Source organism: Acanthopagrus latus, chromosome 21 (assembly GCF_904848185.1).
Source record: "Acanthopagrus latus isolate v.2019 chromosome 21, fAcaLat1.1, whole genome shotgun sequence".
NCBI classification, from domain to species: domain Eukaryota; kingdom Metazoa; phylum Chordata; class Actinopteri; order Spariformes; family Sparidae; genus Acanthopagrus; species Acanthopagrus latus.
Genome location: NC_051059.1, coordinates 27,246,093 through 27,272,221, shown reverse-complemented (window position 1 = coordinate 27,272,221; position 26,129 = coordinate 27,246,093). Strand labels below are relative to the sequence as shown.

The 26,129-nt window shown below is 43.3% G+C and overlaps 2 protein-coding genes across 5 annotated transcripts; both read left to right on the top strand.

Moving 5' to 3' along the window:
* The first annotated feature begins 5,659 nt into the window (after nucleotides 1–5,659).
* LOC119010684 lies at nucleotides 5,660–10,445 on the top strand. Of its 3 annotated transcripts, XM_037083043.1 has the most exons (5): nucleotides 5,660–6,283; nucleotides 8,873–9,175; nucleotides 9,291–9,368; nucleotides 9,669–9,731; nucleotides 9,859–10,445. In XM_037083043.1, the coding sequence occupies exons 2-5, from the start codon at nucleotides 8,968–8,970 to the stop codon at nucleotides 9,966–9,968; spliced, it is 459 nt and encodes a 152-aa protein (XP_036938938.1). In that variant the 5' UTR covers nucleotides 5,660–6,283; nucleotides 8,873–8,967; the 3' UTR covers nucleotides 9,969–10,445. The 3 variants fall into 3 exon arrangements, with proteins under 3 accessions (XP_036938938.1, XP_036938936.1, XP_036938937.1); XM_037083041.1 differs by lacking the exon at nucleotides 5,660–6,283 and having other exon boundaries at nucleotides 7,335–9,175; XM_037083042.1 differs by lacking the exons at nucleotides 5,660–6,283; nucleotides 9,669–9,731 and having other exon boundaries at nucleotides 7,335–9,175.
* Nucleotides 10,446–12,999: 2,554 nt separating this feature from the next.
* vcpip1 (valosin containing protein (p97)/p47 complex interacting protein 1) lies at nucleotides 13,000–25,979 on the top strand. Of its 2 annotated transcripts, XR_005072027.1 has the most exons (4): nucleotides 14,125–16,774; nucleotides 19,083–19,169; nucleotides 19,673–21,335; nucleotides 24,197–25,979. XR_005072027.1 is itself a non-coding variant. In XM_037082956.1 (3 exons), the coding sequence occupies exons 1-3, from the start codon at nucleotides 14,125–14,127 to the stop codon at nucleotides 20,464–20,466; spliced, it is 3,531 nt and encodes a 1,176-aa protein (XP_036938851.1). In that variant the 5' UTR covers nucleotides 13,000–14,124; the 3' UTR covers nucleotides 20,467–25,979. The 2 variants fall into 2 exon arrangements, 1 of the variants encoding a protein (XP_036938851.1); XM_037082956.1 differs by having other exon boundaries at nucleotides 13,000–16,774; nucleotides 19,673–25,979.
* Nucleotides 25,980–26,129: the final 150 nt, after the last annotated feature.

Here is a 26,129-nt window from a genome sequence, read left to right as displayed (position 1 = left end):
ATATGCTCCCTGTAGGGATTATCATTAAAAACACTCCATTCATTGCCATTGTCATGCAGATGATGCACAGTTATACTTATAAATTAAGCCAGATGACACTAATCAGTTAGTTGACCTGCAAGTTTCTGCTTCTAAACTCAGACAAAACAGAAGTTACCATGCTGGAGCCTACACATCTTAGAGACACATTATCTGATAATACAGCCTCTCCAGCACCACAGTAACTAATCTGGGAGTTATCTTTAACCTGGATTTGCCCTTCAACTCCCACATAAAACAAATGCCAAGGACTCCCTTCTTCCACCTACCGAACATTATTAAAATCAGGAACATTTGTTAGTCCACATGTTTTGTTACCTCAAGGCTGGATTATTGTAATTCTCTTCTATCTAATAATTATGTGAAGACAGCTGATCCAGAACGCTGCTGCACAAATACTGACAATAACTCATGTAGGAGAACACATTTCTCTGTTTTTAGTCTCTGTACTGGTTTCCTGTAAAATCCAGAACTGAGATTAAAATCTTCCTCCTCACATTCAGAACCTTTACCAGCCTGGCACCAGCATCTTAAAGATGTAAGAGGCATCTTACATCCTCTCTACGTTTGTGCGTAAACCTAAAACTTCCCTCTTTGTTGAAGCCTTTATCAGGACCTGCACAGACTCTTAGCTATGCTGCCATAGTTGAAACTACAGGGGGATTTTTCCCATGATGCACTGAGCCCTCTCTCTGTCTATCTGTACACATTCATGTCTCACTAATGCTGACGTGGCTTCTTCCCCGGAGTCTTGGTGCTCTCTCGTCTCACAGGTTCCCATGGACGGACTTCTACTATCATCATCATCATCATCATCATCATCATCATCATCATCGTTGTTTTTGTTGTTTAGTTGTTGTCATACTGTCAGTAGTAATACTTATATCTTAATTCTCTCTTAATATAAAGACAAACAGTAGCTGATTTAATATGTAATGTTTTCTGTCAGTCTTCCAGACGGCCTTAGATGTTCCTCACTTCTCTGTCCGGCTCTGTGTTTGCTGCTGGTGCTGACAGTAACAATCACAGAGAAACACCACCACCCTGTGGTCAGTCACGGGAAGTGCAGGGACATCCAGGTGATGCTGATGACGGTCGCCATGACGACACGATGACGCTCCGCCCTCTTATTTTACTGGCGACAAACCCACAGTGACATCTAGTGGATAAAAAACCCACAGCAGTAAATGAGGAGTATTACTGGCATTATTGTTGGTACTACTTCTAAAAATACTTCAAATCCTTTTTCTACTGCAACTATATTATGAACTATATTATTACTATATTATTCTGCTGCTGCCTGTTACAGTAGATGGTGCCATATTACTCTGACATGTACTATACTAACTATAACTATAGAATTCTAACTGATCACAGCACTGTGTCACTTCACTTGAGACAGTACTGCAGTATTAGTTGAAGTACATCTCTGCTGGTGGGTACTGTGTGTATTTGTACTGGAAAAGGTTTGATGTGTCATAGAAATGAAATGATTCAGTGAAATGACAGAAATGTAAGGAGACGTTTAAGGCTTCAAATCACAGTTGAGGAGTTTTGTGGATTTGTCCGTTTGTCTTTTCATCACAGCTGTTCAACAACAGATAACAGTCTGTGCTACTAAATTCACCACCAACCTGAATGTGTTGCTGCTCACATGAATGTGTGTTTCTATTTCTATCACACTGCAGCTTCAGCCGAGCCGTCGATCGGCAGCGGCGGCCTTATCTGTGAGCCGCAGGGGCTGATGGGAGCTCTGAGGACCTGTTAGAAACCACGTGGCCCTCGTCTGATCTGGCAGCTCGTCCTGGTTTGGCCTCAGCTGCGTCAGAGCGCCACTTCTCCCCAGGTTCACCAGAGGAAACACCACTGCACAAAATGCTTTTCCTCCCAGCTGCTGCTCTGTGCTGTCTGTGTTCAGGTGAGTGTTTCCAGCCAATCAGGAGCCAACAAAGTCCACCTGGAACAAACACTGTCACACTCACCTTCATCTATCTGTCTGCTTCTCTACAGCGCTGGTTGCCATGGCAGCACAGCTGATTCAGGACGATTTAACATTGACCAGGAGAGTTAATGAAAGCGTCTCCTTCAGCTGTCGAGGAACTGAACAGTGTGACAACAGTAATAATGTTTACTGGATCCAGAAGAAAGACACAGAAACATTCAGAGCTATTCTGGTTATGGACAAGAGTAGTTGTAACATAGAGCACAGGTACAATCATACTCAGATAGATGATTTCTCAGCTGTGAATAATCAGAACGGCTGTGAGTTGAAGATCCAGAACGTTACACTCCTTCATTCAGCCACCTACTACTGCCTCTGTGGGAAGAAAGATCCCACAGTGAGAAATGATCCGAGCAGCCTGAACAAAAACCAACAGATGAACAGACGTCAAACAGTGTTTGTGACAGGAAGAGAGCAGTAAACCACAGCCCAGGTTCACATGTTTCACCTCCATCTCAGTCACAAACACACTGAACTGAGGGATTTAAAAACTGAAATCATGCAGCCGAGGAGCTCTCCCCCTTTATTACTTATTCATCAACTATTTGATAAATCTAATCTGATATAAAAGCATAATAGAATGAGTTGCAATATTACACACAATTCAACAATAATGTTTGCTTTATATCATTCATAATTACATTTTATATTTATATCTTACTTACAGGAATAAGAGCAAAATGACACACCTCACACAAGACTACATCTCTGAATCTTAAACATTATTTTACCATTTAATTGAACACAACTTAAATATGGTTACCAGAAATCTGTGTATCATTCGGTCATTCGTTTTTCAAAATAAAACCGAATATAAGAAAACAAAAAACAACTCTTTTTCTCAGTATTCGTTTCCAAAACTAAAATGAGAAAACGGATAAAACTTGTTTTTTCAGTTTCGATTTTATGCTCAAATGAATAATGGATAACAAGCGTTTCCATGGATCACGAGAGCATTTTGTCCACTGCAGAACGTTTTTCTACGTCACTGGCAGATGTCGTCTGTTCCTTTGCATCCTGACATAAATGCAGTCAGAAACCAGTTCATGTTGTCATGTAGCTTCTGTCACATTCAGCTGAAGCTAAGCTAGCTGTAGCAGTAACACTAAAAGTCTGAGTTCTTCAGACTTCACTTTATTTAGAGACAGTTTTAGTAAAATATGCGTTTTCAAATGACACCATGCTAGGTAAACTTTGTTAATGCCTGGCTAAAGACAATGAATCACATACTACACGGTAATTAATGGTCTGAAACAAGAGGAAGTGTTAGCCTACCTTGTGCACTGACTGCTAACTGTTACTGAGAAAGTATTGACCACGTCACATCAATATAAACCATAAACTACTGATCAATATCTAAAGTAAAGTAACAGCTAGCCGGTGTCAGTTACTTGTAAAATGCAAAGATGATGTTAAACAGTAAAATCTCAGTTTAGCTTGCACCTGAGTTACCTGTGATGTGATGCTCGGGCATCATCTCACAGCTTCTTCTGTCCTCTGCTGCTGATTCCTGCTGTATTTTAGAGGCCATTCCCAAAAAGTTGACAGCCTGCTGGGGGAGCAGCATCGTTACTTTCCTGAGCAGCTAAATATATCTCGTTCTGCCTGTTTTGTGATATACGTGCCTAAAACGTGCCTAATATGTCTATACTGAAATAATATCGGCATTATAATTATTATGACTTTCTTGGTGCCCCTCAGCTCATTAGTTCGCTCATCTTGTTGGACACATTTCATCAGTTTGCTGTGGATGTTTCTGCTCCCCAGAGGATGAACCCTGTGATGGAAATGTACTTCATGAAGAGAGATGTGAACTGAAGTCGTACACAAAATAACTGTTAAACATCGTCTGTGACCTTGTTTTAGGTTGTTTGAGAGTTATTAATTTATGCCCTCTTACACTTGAAGGAATGATTCACAGAGAAGGACGTGATAACCTTCAGTGATTATTCAGCACCTTACAAGGGTCATAAGAGTTAAAACACACCTACAGAAGCCGTTTTTAGACTGCGGTTTTAGACAGAGGCCGGCAAAATGTTTTAGTCCGCTGATCTTCTGCTTATTTCAGCCTCGCCTGCGATCTAAATCTGAGGCGTCAGTGTGCCGGCCTCTGCGTGAGATGGGTGGAGGTGTAGATGACCTGCACTGTTGTGCGACTCACAGCCGGGGAGTTTTAAAACCAGGAAACAGCTGATCACAGCAGTCAGTCCATCACTTCATCCATGGACATTAAGATGAACAACTGGACAGCAGCAGAGATCCAGGAGACGCAGCGTCTCCTCGGTCTCTGTAGCTGTCTTCACTGTCCGCTTGTTGTTGTAGCAGCAAGCTGCTAACGGACGCTACTTTCAAATTAAAAGCCTAAGAACCGCTAAGAACCCAGTTCTAAACTCCAATGGGGTGCAGATGTGCCGCCTTTTCTATCTAAAAAGGGCCAGTGACAGATAAATACCATGCTTTTCTCCTAAGACATTGAGGGCTCTTACACATGAAAACGCTTTTTTGTGTAAACGCACGTGTTTTACATTGTTCTGGCTGATCGTCCACATGGATCCTGTAAACGCACAGTTTTGAAACCTGGTCTCAGGGTGGAAAAATCCGAAAACGCAGCCCTCACATTTTCATGTGGACGGCAAATCCACATACTTTCTGAAACGATGACGCCATCGCCCCGCCCCTCGACCTCTGAACCCCGCGACATCTCATAACAACAACAACAACAATGGCGGACTACATGCTTGTGTTTGTGCTGCAGACGATATTGAGCCTTTATTGCAACTGACTCGCCTTGAAGTCGAGTGTGAGTCGCAGCAGCAGTTCGACCTCATTAACGGTCCAGAATGAAACACTTTGTAACACTTAAAGCTGCACAAATCAAGATTTTACAGGCTGAAATGACTTTGGGTCATCGAGGGCCGACTGGTCACCCACTGCGAGGTGGGCGGGGCTTAGTTTTGGCTCGTCCTTTCTGAAACCGGAAACAAAATGTCAGCTGGTAACAAAGGATCTGGTACTAAAATATGTTTGTGAAAAGATTTGAGGTGAGAAACAGTCGATGCAGGAACAGAATCTGTGTTTAGATTTGATCAGCATCGCCTCGTTTGACAGATTGACAGACGGACTCAGTCCACTGCTGTGCTCTTTGTGTCCAGAGACACCAGACGGACAGAAATGTTCAAGTCAGTGGCAGTTTGAACAATGTGTATTAAAGTCGTGGTCGGTAAGAGCCACATTTTCTCAGGTGTGTGCTTCATGCTAACGTTAGCCACTACAGGAGTGTGTTGCTGCCGCAGCAGCTCTTTGATTGGCTCAGGTGGTCTGTGTCCGTGTGCTTTGTGCTACTTGTTTAGCAGCTAAAGGCGTCTTGAGAGTGAACTCATGAATGTCGACCCATCTGCTGATGATCACTGTGTAATGTTCATCCAAACTGTACAAATAGTTCACTGCAACATGACAATATCAGCTGCCTTCATTTCCCTGAGTCACCTCAGACATCATCACAACAGTTGCCCCCCTGAGAGATTTGGCAGGAGCTGCCACTGGAGCTGGTGGAGCTGTCAGAGTCAGGAAAACAAGAGGTTACAGAACCACAGCCACAGGAGACTGATTCAGCACAGGACCTGGAGACAGCTGCAGCTCAGCTCAGACAGGTTGCTGCAGAACAGGAACAGAGGACTGCTGCAAGGCAGAGCAGGAGGCCGGCAGCTGGAGGTCTGGACGGGGATCAGGAAAGACCGCCGGTCCGGCTCTGGAGCCAGTCTGCTGACCTGCAGACAAGGAAGCAGGAACAGGTGTCGACTGGGCCGCAAACTGAGGACCAGGAACTGGTGGACCTGCTGGTGGAGCTAGATAACAAGTCAGAATCAGCAAAGTCAATGAATGAAAATCATCCTCTGGGGACCAAGAATGTCTGTAGAAAATGTCATGTCAGTCCATCCATCCATCCTTTGGTCCAGGTCCAATCCATGTGGACTAAAGTAGTGGAGCGACAGACATCAGCATCCACAGAGCAACACTGCTAGTGTGTCTAAAAAGACAATAAAAGAAGAGACAGTCATGTTGATATGAACATTAGAGAAACACATCATGGAGCTGAAACATGATCCTGCTTCATCATTTGGACTCGTTCACCTCAGCCGACACGTTCAACAGCGCACAGGTTTTTGTATTACTCTGTCTCACTGTGGGGGACAGGATGGTTTTACCCGATCTTTGGGTCTGGAACTAAACTGGTTGTAACAGGTAAGAATAAAGCTTCATTTTCCTTCAGTTGTTTTATTGAACAAGTGTAAAATGTGTTTTTAATGAGTTTCTGCTGCTTCAGGCTTTACATGTTAGTTTGTTGATAATTAGTAGAGAATTCTTGCAGCCGTGCAGCTATTGTTCCATAAAAAGGTTCATAACTCCTGAAAAGATGTTTAAATCTCACTGCACAGCTGAAGTTCTTCTTTATTTCTGCAGGAGATCAAACTGATTCATAGAGAAAAAGTTTGATATTGACAATGTTACAAATATACAGTATTTGATCCTCTCAGTAATTCAGCACCATCTCTTGTTTTAATGAAACATCATCATATATGATATTAAACATCATTTAATATTTGTCAGTAAATGTATTTGACTTTAAATATGTTGTATAGGATCATCAATAATTCATTATTAAATGGTCAAATGTATTTTATATGACGGTACAAATGTCTTGAGTGTGAGATATATTTATACATGAATACAAACACATGCCGTACATGATACTACAGTAAATATAATATATGAATATTAATTTATATGTTTCAACATATGATATAAGATTTTATATTTGTGTGTTTGTATGTTAAAACACCTTCAATGTAAATATAAAAATAAAAAGGAAATGAAGCTGAAATGTTATTTAAGATATTTAAAAGTCAATAATGTTTGTAAACATATGATGGTAAATATTTTGTATTAATACTTACATTACATGATATTATATTACAGTAATTAGCTTATAAATTAAATTTACTATAATAAATTTAAATGGTCAAACTGCAACATGACAATTGTATTTTACATGATGACACATTTTTTCCTTTAGTTTGAGAAATATTATAATTATAATAATACATGAAGACAAACAGATACTGAATATTTATCACAATGAATATAAATATACTTATTATACTGAAATATAAAAAGCTGGTTATAAAATTATACAGGATGATATAAATCGGCACATGTAAAAATGCATTTTCTAAAATAATTTATAGAATATATTCATGAATAATTTCACTGATAATTTGAACAGAAATTAATGAACAATGCTGAACTTAATTAAATTAAATTAATCTAACTGAAAGAAAATGTATTTGCAGTGGATGATATAATATAGTTATTTCCATAGAGCAGATTATAATAAATGGATTCATGTTGTGTTATATTGTCAAACTGAATTCAATCATTCGTGACGTTCCTGTCAAAGATAAATAAAGTCTTAACTTTCTTCATATTATATTAGAAAGCAGTTATTATTCATATTTGACATATCTGAACATTTCACTGTAATTGTGTATGAATCTAAAAATATGGAGAGAAAAAGGTGATGAAATTATTGATCTACTGATTTGTTTTTCTTTAGCGGCTGAACGTACCAGTGAAAGAACACGCTGGTAAATCTGTTACACATGTATAAAAAAATATATCACGGTGTGGTAAATGAATATTTTAATGTAAAACATTCCTATTTTTTACCATATTATAATACATTATGTTTTGCTGTGTTTTTTTCACAAATAACTGAATTTTCCTGCAGGGACCAACAAAGTGTTCCCTTCTCTTCTAGTTAATTACGTCTTTATTCACATTAGACATATGAAAGCATGATGAGGAATCTGGACTACAACACATTCTGATCTTTAATTCAACTCAGTTTAAAATGAACCTGTTCCTCCTCCTTGTGTGACTTAAGGAATGTAGATGGTTGTGGAACTGTATTCAGATGTGTGTGTTGACGGTTAGCAGAAGACAAGACCACTATAGAGGAATAAAACAGAGTCTGACCCTCCTGTCAGATGGATGGAGATGTCTAAACATGTACATCTACAGAAAAGATTAGAGAAATCATTTAGGTAATTTTGGGATACAAGACCTAAGGAGTGACAGCAACAGATTTAGTCATTTATGGCATCTGAGCAGGAGATAGACCAACTTTGTTTCTAGTCGACTGGACAGATGGACCCTCAACCCACCACAGTGACCAATTAGAAGAAGGCAGGTACAGCCAAAGGGACTTTAAAAAGTCCCGCATGAGGAGAGAAGGTGAGGTGGTAATTGGTAGATTTCCTAAGATCGAAGGCTCGATAGGATTTCTGATAGGGCAGAGGGTGAGGCATTTTGGCATTGCTTTGCCATAGATTTGAGAACACCAGAGGGCGGCCGCATCTGGCTCGGACGCTGGCTTGAGATCTGTTTCAATAAAGATTGCTCGATAATTCCACGCAGCCTTGCCTCTGCAGAATTTGTTTATCATCAAACTAAACACCGACACCTTTGAGGAGGAGAGCCCAGAATCTACACATGTATTGTATACATTGTGTATTAAGGGTTAATATTAATGAAAAAGGTGAAATTATAAATGCATTTTTTAAAATAGGTCATTGTGTTAAATATTTATAATATCTGGTGGATAATGTTAACCCGGTCTATGTGTTGAACTTTGTGCTGTATTGATGAGTAGTTTAGTGATCAGAGTCCATGTAGTTTCCAGGATCACACTGAATGCAGTGCAGTGCTGGAAGCTGCTGTTGACTGTGTCAATGTGTGTCTGTGCTGCTTGTTGCTGCTGTCAAACTTCAGATGAGCAGGTAGTGAAGCCCGTGGTGAGCGTGTACCCAGCAGCATCCAGAGCCCACCTGGAGGGGAGGAGCTCCCTGCTGTGTGTGGCCTCAGCCATGTTTCCTCCTCTGGTCCGCTTCTCCTGGAAAAGACAAAAGGAGGATCAGGAGCAGTGGCTCCCTGCTGAGGGAGAGCAGCTGGAGCTCAGAGAGACGGGACGCACCGCCGCCATCTTGCTGGTTGACGGGAACGCCACCTCCACGTATAAATACCGCTGCTCCGTCCAGCACGAGGGGGGCACAGTGGAGGCCCCAACAGAACAAGGTGATGAAGGCTTGGTGACTGTGTTCAGCAGTGATTCAGCTTCATGTGGAGACGCTGTCAAAGAGAGCAGAGGAGCAGAGGACTGACATTTCTTTTGGCCTCTTTTCTGTTTCAGAGGTTCCAGCAGCTCCAGCAGCCTCCTGTCCTCCAGAGAGAGAGCCAGCAGACCTGCCAGCTCTGCAGCAAGCTGACTGTAAGATCCTGATGAACAGAAGCAGAAAGTCAAATCCTGTTTATGGCCCTAAAAAGCTTGTTGGGGCTCCGACTTGTTGTATTTAATAAGGGCCCTTGAGCTTTCATTTAATCTGTAGCTGACACCTGTCTTCATGTGAAGATGGTTGTCCCGAAAAGTCTAAATTATACTGATGAACGAAATTAACAGTCTGTTAAATGAAGCTTATTTGTACAGTGTCTACTTTATATGCAGTAGAATGACACAACAGACTTCATGCAGTGGTGTAACAGTGTGGATGTACTGTATGTTTGAATACAGCTGCAGGTCAGACAACAAACAGCAGCAACACCACAACATCCAGCGAATCGCAGCCTGAAGCAGGTGAGTTCTTCACGTACAAAGACAATCACTGACCAGAGAACCATTCTGAAGAAACTAACACTGTGTGTGTGTGTGTGTGTGTGTGTGTGTGTGTGTGTGTGTGTGTGTGTGTGTGTGTGTGTGTCAGTGTCCTTCCAGTCTCAGTGCAGGGTGAAGCTGCTCTGTGTGCTCTACACAGTGCTGATAGTGAAGAGTCTGGTGTACTGCTGTGGACTCTCTCTGCTGAGGATCCTCTGAAACAAGGGACCGTCCACCAGCTGCTCACATGCTGACTGACTGTTTCCTGCTCGCCTTTTCTCACCATCAGATCTCATCAGTTCGTCTCATTGATCACTTTGATCAGCAGTCACAAATGTCAATGTTCATGTTTTGTGGTTGGGTGTAAAATGAATCTTTTGATGCACAGGTTAGATTCAGTCATCCTACATATATAAATACATATATACACATATATATCTGCAGTGACTGAGTATAAATTCTGTGGTATAGTGTTATTTTCATCCTCTAGTTTATTCCCACTTTGAATTGTGACTTGTATAATAATAGAACATGAAGCTGAATCATTAGCTGTCTGCTAGATATTTGATCGTTTTAGTATTTTTCTCTTCTTGTCTTTCTTTTTAATACATTATGCAGAGTGTGGCAGCTTTGTTCAATTCTTTCACTGTAACATTCTCAATAAAGTGAAAAATCACAGTGTGTGTTTTAGAAACAGTTTGTTTTTATGGATTTCAGTTTGTCTTCAGAGCAAATCATCAGAAACAGAATCAACTTCATGGACCATGTATGTTGACGCCTACAAGTCATTTGACTCTGGTTGTAATTAGCTCTCAATATACTTTCACACAGCAGCCAGAACAAATGTAGAGGAAGATGTGAATATTAGCATACAGCTAAACAAGGACAACAAAGCTAAAGAAAGAGAAGCAAACAGAAACATAGAGCTATTATATACAAGTCAGTAGGTGTGGCTGTGCCACCAGGTTCAGTGCTGAGCCCCTTTTATAATTGTGTCAGTGTGGATGTCAAACTCTACGCTGATGACACTGTTGTTTCCACACATGAACAAACAGCAGAGCGAGCTGCTTTCAAGCTACAACTGCTATAAAATGATCACACAGCAGCTTCATCAGTCGCCTTCCAAGTTGGTGTCAGGCTGCAGAAACTGTCAGTAAACTGTCACCTTTACAGAATCAATCAAACAGTATCAACAGATCTTTTATTTCAGCTTCTCAGCTCCCAGGTTTGTCTCCCAGGTGAATAAGACAGATGGAAGCTGAGACAGTGAGTACTGAGCGCTGTAACTGTTGTAACTGTCGTTGTGTTGTTCATGTGAAAAAGTGCAGCTAACGGTGAGGAGGCTGCAGAGCAGAAACCCACACAGCCCGTCTGCTGCAGGAAAGGAAGTGCTGGTTGGCTCTCAACAGTTTTTTCTGAGTCCTAATAACCACTGAGAACAGATTCATATCTGCTGCTGTACACACTCATCAACTCCTCTCCCTCTCTGGACTGGTTTGTCTTTTCACTTGTTGTCTGGAAGCCTTTTTTCCACTGAGCCCTCCACCCACACAAAGTTCAACAGAGCTCAGAGACCAACAGATAATCAATGATTATCCCTGATAATCATTAATTATTATTGATAGCCACATTTAACATAAATTATATTTAATGCTCCATGAGTAATAGATAATTGTGCCTTGTGTGATACTGTGCACACCATAATGATACCCCGTGTGAGGCAGTGTACAACTGGCAGTCATTCATACATTTGCAATATTAATTTCAGGATAATTTGGACAGTGCTTAAATTTGATATCCACATCTTGAACCCTTTAGCCAAAAGTCTTTACATTAAACCCCACTAGCCTACTACAGGAATAGATGTTGTAAAATGTATTTTGTATGATGACGATTATAAACATTTAAAGTTTATTTTCCACAATAATTCCACATATACAAAAATGCATAGTTTGTTTTATACAAATGACTATTTTACAATATGGTACAAATATATATTTACCACCATATTGTATTATTTAAAATATATTTTCTTGCTGCTGTTCAGACGCCCCTCGATCACAAAATCTCCCTGTAGAGTCAAAGTGACAAAGACTTTGTGGGCAGACTCACTGATCACATATCAGCTGCTGTCATAAACATGATCTTCACTTCATTCACTCGTCTCTCCCGTTGAAATCTGCTTTAAATGGAATAACAGCGTCAAACCAAAGCAGACAAATGTCAGTGTGTTCCTTTAAGAAGCTGAAGGAACAGTTATGATGCATTTCATATTATCTGAAGGGATGTTTGTTCTGTTCTGTGTGTTCTAACTCTGAACACTTGGATCATTTTCACCATGAAACACTGTTGGAAAAATGACAACATGTTGCAGCTGTCTCAGCAGACAACACATGTGTGACATTACATGTGTCTTCACGCTGTTAGATCGCTGTCACACCAATAAATCAGCTCTTCCATCACGGCTGTGTGACACATTTCAAAGTAAAGCTGATCACATGCTGGATGTCTGTGTTTGCTGCTGGTGCTGACAGTAACCATCACAGAGAAACACCACCACCCTGTGGTCAGTCACGGGAAGTGCAGGAACATCCAGGTGATGCTGATGACGGTCGCCATGACGACACGATGACGCTCCGCCCTCTTATTGTACTGGCGACAAACCCACAGTGACATCTAGTGGATAAAAAACACACAGCAGTAAATGTGTTTTACTGGCATTATTGTTGGTACTACTTCTAAATAACTACTTCTACTAGTTGTAGTTCTGTGATTCTCAGCCTTTTGCCTGTTCTTCAACCAAAGACCTTTTATCCTTTGACTTTCTCAGCCTGTCACTCCCTCACTTTCTGTTTTAACCATGTGGTGTGTGTGTGTATATATATATATATATATATATATATATATATATATATATATATATATATATATATATATATATATATATATATATATATATATATATATATATTGTTGTATGCTATTATAACTATTTGTTGTAGTTATTTGTTATATATATTTGTTATATTTGTCATTTGTCTATATAGTTATTTATTATCTATCTATTATTTATTATCTTTCTATTCGGTCACTGTTATTCACAACACTGATATAACAAACCAGACTCCATTCAAAAATCTGTCGTTTCCAGAACACGTCATCGGCTGTGGATCCAAATCCTCATTATTACCTCGATCATCTGTCACCACATCACGCAACATGATATAAATACAACTGGTGGATCAATTACGACGTTTTGATCAAAAGTCTCTCAGCGTTAACGTGATGCATTTTTGTCGCTTCTTTGAGTTGGCTGTAATTGTCGGTAAGCTAAGATGCATTCAATTGACATATTTCTAAATGGAGTTTGGCGATAACATTTTATTTATGAGTTTCATTTCCAGACAGGGGCGTTGTTAGTTAGTCAGTCCAAAGATCAATCTGCACTACATGTCTACATCCATATAGCAGCCGTGAGTCAACTTGCACTTTGAATTTTGTTAGTTTCACAGCCGTGATTCATCGTCTAAAACCAATTAGCTAAGGGCTAACAGGACAGAATAGCATGTTAGCAGCCCCGCTGAGAAGCTAGCGTTTGTTTTTTAAGTGATCGGATGTTCAGCGGTTACGTAGAACTGGCTGCTTGTGCTTTTGCTGTAGTAAATTCACACACAGTACGAATCCCCTGGATCTGGGTTTAGCCGCACTCTGCTACAGTTAGCTGCCCAACAGGCTGCTGGCTAAGCTAACTGCAGTTGGAAGCGTCGTTGCCATCAAACTGAGCTCGTTTTATGCCCCGAACCACACAAACCACACGACACATCAACACTGTAGCAGCACCTGGAGCCAAAAGGGGCTTTTAATAAATTTTGGGGGGTAAATTCATTAAGATGCTTTCGGAAATAACCCATCCATCTGCCCAAACTGCCATGATTCTGCCTTACTGACTTCCTGACACAACAAAACGCCGCCGCCGCCCGTTGCATTCTGGTAAATGAAGTTGACTTAATTTTTAGCGTTGCTGATTTCATCCGTTTTACAATGGTTAACTTGCAAATTAATAAGTTGTGTCTTCGTCTCCGAATCATACTGGAATAGAGGACATTGAAAAGATCGTCAGTCTGATTCTTATGTTTGAATATTTAGGAGTAATTACACAAGTACAACTACAACTCCCACAACCGTACGTCATTACGTAGTTACGTTTAGCAACGGTCAGTTGCTAAAGAAAAAACAGCCGCTTCCGTGTTGTTCTTGTGTTATTCTGGCGAATAACTATCGTTAGCAGAGTGGAAGCTCGTCTGACAGCCTCGCCGGAGTGTGACTATCATGATTTTGTGAAGCTGACAGACGGTTTCAGCTTTGTTCACCCGAAATGTCGCTGCTGCAGAGCTCAAAGAAAAAAGACAAGCGTATTTTGTCTGGTACCTGCCCGGACCCGAAATGTCAGGCGAGGCTATTCTTCCCTGCTTACGGCTCCATTAGCATCGAGTGCACGGAGTGTGGTCAACGCCACGAACAGAAGAACCTGTTAAATGTCGAAGAAGTGACTGATCCAGATGTTGTGCTTCACAATCTGCTCAGAAACGCCCTGCTCGGCGTCACCGGGGCCCCGAAGAAAGGGACGGAGCTGGTGAAAGTAATGGGGCTTTCTAATTACCACTGCAAGCTCCTGTCCCCGGTCCTCACCAGGTACGGCATGGACAAGCAAACCGGCAAAGCCAAGCTGCTGAGGGACATGAACCAAGGTGAGATGTTTGACTGCTCACTCCTGGGGGACAGAGCTTTTCTGATCGAGCCGGACCATGTTTCCACCATGGGCTATGGCAAGGACAGGTCAGGAAGCCTCATCTACCTCCATGACACCCTGGAGGAGGTCAAGAAAGCCAACGGCAACAGGGAATGTCTCATCCCTGTCCATGTAGACGGAGACGGGCACTGCCTGGTCCACGCTGTGTCCAGAGCGCTGGTGGGCAGAGAACTGTTCTGGCACGCCCTGAGAGAAAACCTCAAACAGAACTTCAAGCAGAACTTGGACCGCTATAAGGCCCTCTTTCAGGATTTTATTGATGCTGCAGAGTGGGAGGACATCATCAATGAGTGTGACCCCCTGTTCATCCCGCCTGAAGGTGTGCCGCTCGGACTACGCAACATCCACATTTTTGGCTTAGCCAACGTCCTGCACCGGCCCATAATCCTGCTGGACTCCCTGAGTGGCATGAGGAGCTCTGGGGATTATTCTGCCACCTTCCTGCCCGGGCTGGTGGCCGAGGAGCAGTGCAGGGGCAAAGACGGAAAGCTCAACAAGCCCATCTGCATCGCCTGGAGCAGCTCTGGCAGGAACCACTACATCCCGCTGGTGGGAATCAAGAACACTGTGCTGCCCAAGTTGCCGGCCCGCCTGCTGCCGAAGGCCTGGGGCGTCCCTCAGGAGCTCATCAGGAAGTACATCAAGCTGGAAACGGACGGGAGCTGCGTCATCGGCGGCGACCGCAGCTTGCAGGATAAATATCTGATGCGGCTGGTCAACGCCATGGAGGAGGTGTTCATGGAGAAGCACAACATCCACCCGTCGTTGGTGGCTGATGTGCACCAGTATGTCTATAGACGGACCGGTGTGATCGGCATCCAGCCTGAGGAGGTGACGGAGGCAGCTAAGAAGTCAGTGATGGAGAACCGGCTGCACCGCTGCCTGATCTGCAGCGCCCTTTCTGAGCTCCACGTCCCACCAGAGTGGCTGGTTCCTGGTGGAAAGCTCTACAACTTGGCCAAATCCACCCACGGCCAGCTGCGGCCGGACAAGAACTACAGCTTCCCCCTCAACAATGTTGTCTGCTCTTATGACCCCCAGAGAGACGTCCTGGTCCCAGATTACAAACTCAGCTCCCTCAACACCTGCAACTGGTGTCACGGCACCTCTGTCCGCCACATCCACGGGAACGGGTCGGTGGTTTACCTGGACGGGGACAGAACCAACACGCGCTCCCAGGGTGGGAAGTGTGGTTGTGGCTTCAAGCATTTCTGGGAGGGAAAGGAGTATGACAACCTCCCCGAGGCCTTCCCCATCACGCTGGAGTGGGGGGGTCGGGTGGTTAGAGAGACAGTGTACTGGTTCCAGTATGAGACTGACCAGACTTTGAACAGCAATGTGTATGATGTGGCCATGAAGCTGGTCACAAAGCACTTTCCAGGGGAGTTCGGCAGTGAGATCTTGGTGCAGAAAGTAGTTAACACCATCCTTCATCACACCGCCAAGAAGAATCCCGATGAGTACAACCCAGTGTCCATCGACGGCGCTCACGCCCAGCGTCTCACCGACACCACAGACACTCAGCCGGTGGTGGATCCCCAGCCGCCCACTAAGATCATCCTGACTGGTCAGAAAGCAAAGACGCTCCACAAAGAGGAGCTGACGATGAGCCGAGCGGAGCGCAGCATCCAGCAGAGCATCAGCGAGCAGGCCTTCGTCACTCAGAAGCGACGGACTGACAAGCTGAAGCAGGAGCAGAAGGGCCAAGGCCGGACTTCTTCCCCCACTGGATCACCAGAAACCTCCTCTTCTTCAGCTCCCGCCACGCCAACCAAATCCTCCTCCCCCTCCTCGTCCAATAAGGAGAAGAAGATCCGTGTGACCACCAGTGACGGCAGGCAGGCCATGCTGACCCTGCAGGCACACACCACCTTCTCAGAGCTGCAGAGGAGCATCACCAACCAGTTTGCTGTGCCGCCGGCGCAGCAGTGCATCCGCTACGGCTTCCCGCCCAAAGAGCTGGTTCCACCTAAGGACGGCGAGGAGAACGAGCCAGTGGCGCTGCAGCATGGCGATAGGGTGACGGTGGAGATACTGAGGGGCCCCGAGGAGAAGAGCCCCGCCGCCTCCATACCCCGAGCCTCCAGCTCGCACTCCGCCCTGCACTCAGTGAAGAGCGAGGACGCCGTGACGTCAGGCAGGATGAGCAGCCGGGAACTCCAGGACAGCATCGACCTTGAGATGTCCTCCCTCTGTCTCCTAGCAACCTTGATGGGTGAGTGTGACATGTAGGCCGTCTCCCCCGAGGTCTCCCCCGAGGTCTCCCCCGAGGTCTCCCCCCCACATGAAACTTCCTCTGCAGAAAAATTTAGTTTTGAGATCAAATTGTAGGCAAAAGAAAAAAGTGAGTCACAATATCCAAGTAAAGTTTGGCATGCCACTTTATCAGCTGCACTAATGATTACTCTCATGATTGATTTTTCTATTGATTAGTTTTTAACTAATCAGTGGAACATTTAGTATTTAGTAATCAAGGATTCAGTCAGTTGAGATGAAACAGAAAACGTTAAAAAGGTAAAAAAGATGAATCAGATTGTAATCACATAATTTTGCACACTTTAAATTCTAAGCTCCACTTTAGGTCATTTTATTCCTAAACACTTAAATGTCTTTACTTAAAGTTTAAAGATGCACTTTATAATTTTAGACAAGAGTTTTAAACTCAATGTGACAAAGAGTCGGTAGGACAGCCACTCTTCTAGGAATTGATTTGGCTTTTTTTTCCTCACATAAGTTGCCTCAGACACTGCCTGCTTCCACATTACTGTTGTGTGGTCTTTGTGGGTTGAAGTTTGGGATGTTTGTCTTTAATTTGAGTGAAGGATTTGTTTAGCTGTCAGAATGTGAGCGGCATCAGACTGACACAGTCCTTTCACCACACTGCCGGCGTACCTTTACACACAGACGTCATCTCACCTCTGTTGTGGGTCTGTTGCTACCTCCGCTGGAGGATCAGAGGTGGAACAAAGCCGTCCCCCCATACTGTCTCTGCAACTTTCACACAGACGGTGAGGCGGAGTAATGGCACAAGATTCACACCTTGAAGTGTGAATGCGGCTCGTGATGGTGTTCACGCTGCCTCTTAACGTCACCTCACATTCAGTGACCAACTGAGCATTACTTCTCAGTGTGAGCAGGCAGCAAGACACCGTGGCTGTTTCACCTGGCTCACACACACTTGTTCAGGTGTACGGCACACATCATGCATGCTGCTTCCTGATTGGTCACAGCAGGCAGGTAAAAAACAAACTGCAGGTATCAGCTGAGCGGCATATTGAACTCACAGGTTGCAGGTGACGCCTGTCACAGCGTGTTTCTGAATGCTACCAGAAAGTGTGTGTGTGTGTGTGTGTGTGTGTGTGTGTGTGTGTGTGTGTGTGTGTGTGTGTGCTCTCAGTGTGCTGACTCAGGCAGCTCGACCCCTCCCCGTCTCACCTGCCAACAGGGTCAGAGGTCGCGGCTGCGTCCAGATAAACAGATCGGCGGGCCAACAGTCAGCGTCTGTCGATATTCAGGAAGGTTTCATCTGCACTCTGAACGCTCGGCAGGCCTGACGCTGCACTTCCTGTTAGCAAGAGCTCATATTCAATAATCCTCCTGTCTGCTTCAAAACAAAACGTCCGCTCAGCCGTCTGCCTCTGTGTCTTCACACTGACAGTTCATTCAGCTCATGTCAAGATATCCTGCCGGCTTGTACACAAACGATTCCTTTTTATTACCTCCCTTGTTTAACTTTCCTATTTGTAAGAAACTCTCGTGTTTTACTTTAAACACAAAACATTTCTAGAGCTGCAACAGTGACTCAATTAATCCATCTGATTTGTTTATCATATATTAATTGTAGATGTTTTTCAAGGAGAAATATCTGTACAGATCTTATTTTTGTAGATCAGTCAGTCATAAGAATATTTTCTGTCCAGCTTCCTGTTTACAGTCGTCAGTATCATAATTAACAGGCAGACAAACCTCTGACATGGTTAAACAGCTGATGAGGAAATGAAAAAGTAGACGCATGTAAAACCCATTTTTCAGTGAATAACGAAGAGTCTCTGGGTTTCACACTGTTGGTTGGACCAGATGAGCATTTTAAAGATGTCTCTTCTCTACTCGTGGGTCTCTGGGAAAATGTGACCAGGGTTTCTTCTTCTGGACAGTTTACAAATGTACCATAACTGCATAATAATCATTGGAGTCAATTCAAAATAAATAAATATTTGCAACCAGTCACCATGTGAATGGTTGATAATGCACATCATGTCATCATGTCATATGGACATTGAGCAGTATCTTGAGTAGAAGATGTGACATGATGATTTTTATGAAATGAGCTGATGTGTTGTTCATCCACGACGACACTGAGGAGGAAAATATTCTCTCACCGACCAAACGATAAAAACAAGCATCTGCTGTTGAATATGTTTTAAAAATCACTGTTGTCTTTGCAGCAGTCAGGACGGATGTGAACCCTGCGGTGTGTTTGGAGTTTTTCGTGTAATCAGTTTCTCTCCTTCTGTCTTTTCCAGGTGAGGACGTTTGGTCGTACGCAAAGAAGCTGCCGCACTTATTCCAGCAGGGTGGCGTCTTCTACAACATCGTCAAGAAAGACATGGGTACGTTTGTTGTCACCTGGTTTACTGCGTCTACCTCCAGTGAAGTAACTGAGGTTAAAGTTTCAAATTCAGTCATCATCTCTTCTCTCCACGTTGATGGAGAGTCAGGTGAAGTTCTGTTGTCCACAAAACATTTCTGGACAGCGCTGCAGGATTCTGCTAAACAGATGAAGTATCTGGAGACTTGTTTTGTGAACTGAGATGACAGAATCTTATTTTATTTTTATGTGAACTGTTTAAACCTAAACCTGCGAAAGTGCAGCTTGTTGACAGGTAGATAATCATGACGCTTTATTGTGAACCCCAAACGTGCACTGATACTGAATTGGCGTTCTCTTATTTGATCAGAGTGTTGATGTAATTATGATGATATGAAGGAGATTTTGTATGATCTGTTAGAATCTACCGTCACTGATTTATCCTCATGAAGACTTCCCGTACTTACAGGTGAAACATTTGACACAGTTGGTCTGAGTAACGTCTGTGATCATCCTCTCTTTCAGGCCTGATGGACGGGAAACACTGCACGCTGCCTCATCTGACGGGGAAAACGTTTGTTTATAACGCAGCGGAGGAGCGTCTGGAGCTCTGTGTGGACACTGCAGGTCACTTCCCTGTCGGGCCTGATGTGGAGGAGCTGGTGAAGGAGGCTCTGGTCCAGCTGCGCTCGGAGGCGGCCACCAGGGGCAGCAGAGAGGGCAGTCCATCCCACGGCGTTCTGCGGCTGGGGAGCGGCGGCGTCGTCCGGAAGAAAGAGCAGCTGCAGAGCGTCACTGCCTTCCAGGGTAAAGGCCACTCTCTGGGCAGCGCCGGGGGTTCCTCCCCTCCAGAACACCGGCCTATCACACGGCAGCACAGCAGCGGTGTGGACCTGAGCGCCAGCGTGTCCCGAGGCCCCCCGGACCTGTCGGACATCCCAGAGGACGCCACCAGGGAGCTGGTCCGTATGGCCCCGGGCTTCGTCACCATGAAGGACGGTCGTGGTCTGGACCCCAGCCTGATGGAGCAGCAGCGGAGGAAGCTGCAGGAGATGGTGTCCTCCATCCAGGCATCCATGGAGCGCCACCTCCGAGAGCAGCAGAGCACTGCTGCTGCTGGGGGCGGGGCCAGCCAGGAGCGGACAGGAAGTACTAAGACGGGCGCGGGCCAGCCAGCGTCCACGCTCGACCATGAACCTCCAGCTGCAACAGGCGCAACGGCGGCTGGCAAACCGGACGGGAAGGCGGAGGAACAGGAGGAGATGGAGAGTCAGGACGCCGAGCAGAGCAGCGCCACCGAGCCTATGGATCACTCCTGATCGCTCCTGGCCCCCAGCACCGCCCCCGCCCCGCCTCGACGGCACCTTTGGGTCATAACGCCTCAGGTCGGATCCTAAAGCTTTGGTCTTCATCGTGTTTCGTTGTCTTTACTGCATGACTAACGAGCGGGCCGACGTCCTCACCTCCGTGGGACGATAAATCCGTAAAGCGATACGTTGTGACACGCTTGCTGCGATACATCGTCATACTCTCACACCGACATCACACTTCTGTTCTGAGGCTTCTGCTGTGTGTGTGTGTGTGTTTAAATTCTATACACAGCTGTCCACTCCACTCTAAAACTTCACAATGCAGTTAATAATACACACGACATGTGGTTGATTTCTGCTTTTGAGAGAAATTATTTTGCTGTTTTAGGATACGTTCTCCTCAGTTGATAATGTATCGTAAATGACTGTTTTGCAGTATATCGCAGATTGGCTGCGTGGTGACAGGATTGTATCTCCACCCCTGTGACTCCCACCTGCAGACGTCTGACCCTCTCACTATAAATGCACCGATACTCGAGGCTGACTAACCGCTCGGGTTCCTGTGTGAGATGCATTCCTGTAGATAGAAGAATCCTCTGAGTCTTAATCTGCCTCCAGGAGCAGAGCTGCTGCTCGCTGGCAGCTTCATGTCCTGCAGACATGCTTCCGTCAGAGTGCACGCTCTGAAACGTGCACGCTCTGGAACGTGCACGCTCTGAAACGTGCACCGGCCTCTCTACGCATCAACGCCTTCATCGCTGAATTCTGCTTGTCCACCGTCCGTCTGTCTGAGGACGGGGAAAACTCTGACCAGTGTTTGCTTGATTGCCTGACCTGACGTGAAGCACCTGAACACAGCTGCAGACCAACCTGTGCAGGTGAGGAGACGAGCAGGTGATGTCATTGTGTGCCATCAGCAGGCAGAGGAGTGTTTCTGTTTTCATTTGAGGTTTTATTTTCTGACACGTAAAGGGCAACTCCTCCAATTTTACACATGAAAGTGTCTGCTGTGGAGGACTGAAGCTGCCAGAATCAAAGACAAAGACAGAAATGGCTCAGTAGATTATAAATGGACACTGAAGATACATGTAGGCATCAGTTAAATCACAACATGTGACACATGATATTGATTGATATTTTTGTTTGATATGTTTTAAATGTCTTTATTTAATCAGTCAAACAAAGTGGGAAATTAAATGGGAATGTAAATAAACTGATACAAAAGAAAATAAATACAAAGCAAATAAAAAAGATTGACAATGAATTCAAACAGAAATAACTATTTTTGTCACATTGTATGAATTAATAAATGCCTACATTTCTTTTTAGAACCATTTTTGGTGTATTTAATGGCACTATTTACTTATCTACTCATTTATTTTGAGTCTTTATTGTGGCAGTTTTAGTCGTCCATGTCGGGGGGTAATATAAATCCTGCTCGGCCTCCAGCTGAAGCTGCATGTCAGCTGCTGAGTTGTCACCAGTGACGCTACGGCTCAGTGGCTGAGTTGCATTAAAGGTGATTTCTCTAATTCTTTTGTTTTTAAACTGCTCTTGATGAGTCCAACAGTGGGCCGATTTTCCAAACCTGGCACCAACATTACCCACAATGCAACACTGAGTGACATCACTGGGGGCAATTAATCTGAAGTGACAGGAAACAGCAGTGAAAGCTGAAGGTTCTGGTTGGTGGTGCAGGTGTGTTTAACTGCTGTGAGGGAAAACCTCTCGAGCCAGTTGAACGAGCTGCTTCACATGTAGAAACAAAAAAACCTGAGTGTGTCAGGCGCTTTCTAAATGCCTGAAGATCAAGATGCTAAGAGGAAAACCCAACATTTATTTTCCTGTTTTATTTCCAAAGTAACTTCAATGTTTGTCACTCAAGAGCAGTCAGAGTTGTCCAGGTGAAGGATGAATGAAGTGTGATCTCTGCTGAAACGTCTGTTAAAGCTCAAAGGGTTCGTTTTTTTTTTTTTTGTTTTTTTTAAAGGTGCAGTCACATAATCCCTCCATTCACTCACACACACACACACACACACACACGGCCTTCTTCAATTCACTTTGTCCCGGGGGGTCAGTTTATTTCTTGCAGGCTGACGATTTGGTTCTTCAACGTAAACTATGTCGGTTATTCTCCACGTTGGTAATTATAAAGCGTGTACGTGTCCATAGCAAGCGTCTACATGAGACTACAGAGGTTGTCGGGGACATTAAACGCCACCACAGCAAACAGATGCTCATCAACTCACGAGTCCAGCTTTACAAACTCTGTTCTAACTCTAACTTCACAGCTCACAACCTCCTGCTAGAGAAGTACAATGGAACAATTCTTAATTCGTACTTGTAAACTCGGGGCAGATAAACTGGACCCTGAGTTTTTGAGGGAGCAGCTGTCTGACGTCACACCACAGTGGCATCCACTAAGATGAAATCTCTAACGGCTTCTTCTCTATTTGGTTTATAATTCTCCAAGAGGCTTCGCTGCTGAGGCTGCAGTCGTGTGAACACTTGCCAAAGAGACTCCGAGTTGTTTTGATCAGCCAAGTTTCAACTGGGAACTTCTGACCTCTGACTTTGACTGGAACACAGCGAAAGAAACGATGGAGTTTTTTAATATCCTAACGTTAGCTGTTTACTTCTGGTGATTTCATTTACGAGTAAAACAACATAAAAGCGGTGTCAGAAAGTGTGCATGTTCTCCAATAATCCAAAATGTAAAAATCTCTTTGGCTTTTTGTGGCAGGAACCGGCACTTCCAAGAGGAAATCCTCCCTGCAGCGCTTTATTTAAAACGAATGTGGCCGTTCCTTCACTGTCACCGGTTCACTGGCTTTATGTTTGGACCCCCCCCCCCAATTTAAAATGACAATATAGCCAAAGATAAAAACAAGTTTTAAAATACCATGTGGATCTGATATGTGGTAAAAAGGCCCACCAGCTGCTGTCCTATGCAAAAAAGTCTTTACTGAACTTCCATAGAAACAAGTAAATTTATACAAACACATGAGAATCACATTAATCTGTTAAAGTGTGCAGGAACTTTAAACTTCTGTGTTACTGCGTTACGTAACATTCTGCCTCAAAAAGTATGTTTGAAAATGAATATATACAAAATGGAGAATTCGATGGGAACCAAATCAAAACAAACATAAAGGAATGAAAATAAGAAATAACAACTTAGGTCATATTTTATAAATGAATAACTGACCACACTTGTGTCATTAATGGTGCATATTGTTTAGTTATTCAGCCAGTTATTAATTTGTCTGTATTTTTTATTTCAGCAGAAAAAAAGAATATATTGCTCAGTGAATAAGTTTTATGCCATCAAATGCAGCGACAAAGACACTGAAAATGAATAATAAATGTAGGCATTACTTTATATAATGTGACATAAATTGTTATTTCTGTCGATGATGGACACACTTTGTTTCCTCAGTTCATCTTCAGCACCTCAACATAAAAAAAATAGTTTAACTTAATTGTCCAACCAAGATGAGTCGTAATCCGAGCAGGCGACGTTGATAAGTGTAATTATAATAACTAAGATTAAAATAAAGCCAGTCTTCTCGCTGATGGAGGTCAAATAGATTCACCAGCATCAGACTGGAACCGCTTCATAATCAGTTAAACGCTCCTTGTCGTGTGACTAGAGATGCCACATAAAAATAGAGAGCAGATGCAAAGTTTGACTTTTATATTTTCCTTCATTTTACCTTCTCTGCTTTTTGTTGTGCAGCACTGTGAAGAAGAGCAGCGACGAGCCGTCTTCAGAAACGTCTCGGCACGTGTCAGAGCTGCTCCCTGAGTTTCATGTTGAATTTATTCTTGAGTTCTGTGTGCCAAGAACTAACCACACTGGTGAACGCTCCCTTTAAAACGTCTCTTTTTACACCAGGAAAGAAAAAAAATGCCGCCTTCAGATTTCTTTGGGAATTTGCACGTTCGTATGTTTCTTATGTTATACGACAGAAATGTTGTGAGCTCTTAGGATGCAGAAATCACAGAAGGTGTTAAACGATTTGGTACCTGGATAAAAACTATGTTCATGTTCTGATTAAGATTTTATTTTTTGAGGCCAGATTCATTCAAGTAAACAAACATCTAAACGATGACGACGTGAGAGGCTGAACAGTTTCAGCTTCAGCCGGTGTGTGACTGATGCAGAATCAGCCCCCTGAAGCTGTTTTCCCAGCATCCTTTTTGGCTTTTCTAATTACAATGATCCCTTTTTAAAGGAACAGTTCACCCAGAAAGTAAAATTCATTCGTCCTCTCCTCTCCCCGTGCTGGAGGAAAGTCAGGTGAGATGCTTCATATCAGTGAGCATTGTCGCAGCGTTCTGCTGAACAACTGAAGTATCTGAGTCTTGTGTAAAACAGAAAAAACTACCAAACAAACACAAAATGGCTCCATGCAGCTCGTCTCCAGAAGCCCAGAGATCAAAAACTGAACTTTCATTTTTGGGTGAACTGTTCCTTTTTAAGAGCAGAGTTTCAGTGGAACTGCAGAGGGTTTGTCGTTCAGCGTCAGACGCCTGAAGTATTAAACTAGTTTAAAGGAACAGTCCAACATTTTTATGTATATTTTGCTTCTCTGTCCATCTTACTGAGAGTTGGATGTTCAGATTTAGCGTAAAGATCAACTGACCAGCACCTCTTAAACACGTTATATCTCGTTTTAAACTGAAGTGTTGAAGTGTGTTGGACGGTAGACTTTATGCTAAGCTAAAGGAATCTTTATATATGCTAGCTTTAGGCTCATATTTTTCAAAAAATAATTTTCCAAATTGTTGAATTATTACTTTAAATGACTGAAAGTCATTTTTTGTTGCCAACAAACGTCTCTCTTTAGGAATGACCCGGTGCTGCTGGAGGCCTTAAAATCTGTTGATTTTACATTGAGGTTCTTTATGTTTTATACTTTAACCTGTGCTGCTTTTACCTCAAACTCCTTTTCTTTGTTTTACCTTAAATCCTGGTGTTCAGCGTTAAAAGTCTCTCAGTTTGACCCTTTTTTTTTTTGTGGTTTTGGCGGAAACAAATCTGAAAATGTGAATCACAGTCGTTTTTGTTTTTTGGGCTCTCTGAGGTTTATTTTGCCGTTGAGGTGAACAAATGTAAGACTCAGCACTTTGTTTGATAAAAAGAGGGAACGTTAGCGTAGCATGCTCATTTTAGCTGCATCAGTGTGAGAGGAGGCGGGGTCGGCCGCTCGGACGAATCAAAAAGAAGAAAAGTTTGCTCAGACGATACTGCTGTAACAGACTTGAAGTTTTTCTTTGTGACTGCTGTACTAATGACATGAATTGTAATCCAGTTGTATAATAGTATATATTGTAGTATATTTGGACCTGTACAGAAACTACAGAAACACAGATTGTTCAGTTCCTTCAGTTCTCTCTTTTTTTTTCTTTTAACTTCTCTCTGGTTTGCTAATAAAATATTGATGATACACGGCTTCAACATCGCTGTTTGCATGTGTGATGACTTTTCAACCCCAACAATAAAATCACTTCCTTCACTTGTTTCTGTATTGTGTCGTCACTGACAGATTTCTCTGTTTGTCTGTTTATGAAAAATAATAAGTTTGTTCATGTTTGTGCTGTATATCAGTGTCATCCATTTTCTGAACACTGTGTGTGAATTGAATCCACGTGTCTGGGCAGCATAT

Coding starts and splice junctions, on each gene's coding strand:
- vcpip1 (XM_037082956.1), top strand. CDS start 14,125: ATGTCGCTGCTGCAGAGCTCAAAGAAAAAAGACAAGCGTATTTTGTCT. Junction 16,775..19,082: donor TCTCCTAGCAACCTTGATGG/GTGAGTGTGACA, acceptor TGTCTTTTCCAG/GTGAGGACGTTTGGTCGTAC. Junction 19,170..19,672: donor CATCGTCAAGAAAGACATGG/GTACGTTTGTTG, acceptor CCTCTCTTTCAG/GCCTGATGGACGGGAAACAC.
- LOC119010684 (XM_037083041.1), top strand. CDS start 8,746: ATGAGTAGTTTAGTGATCAGAGTCCATGTAGTTTCCAGGATCACACTG. Junction 9,176..9,290: donor GGAGGCCCCAACAGAACAAG/GTGATGAAGGCT, acceptor TTTCTGTTTCAG/AGGTTCCAGCAGCTCCAGCA. Junction 9,732..9,858: donor CGAATCGCAGCCTGAAGCAG/GTGAGTTCTTCA, acceptor TGTGTGTGTCAG/TGTCCTTCCAGTCTCAGTGC.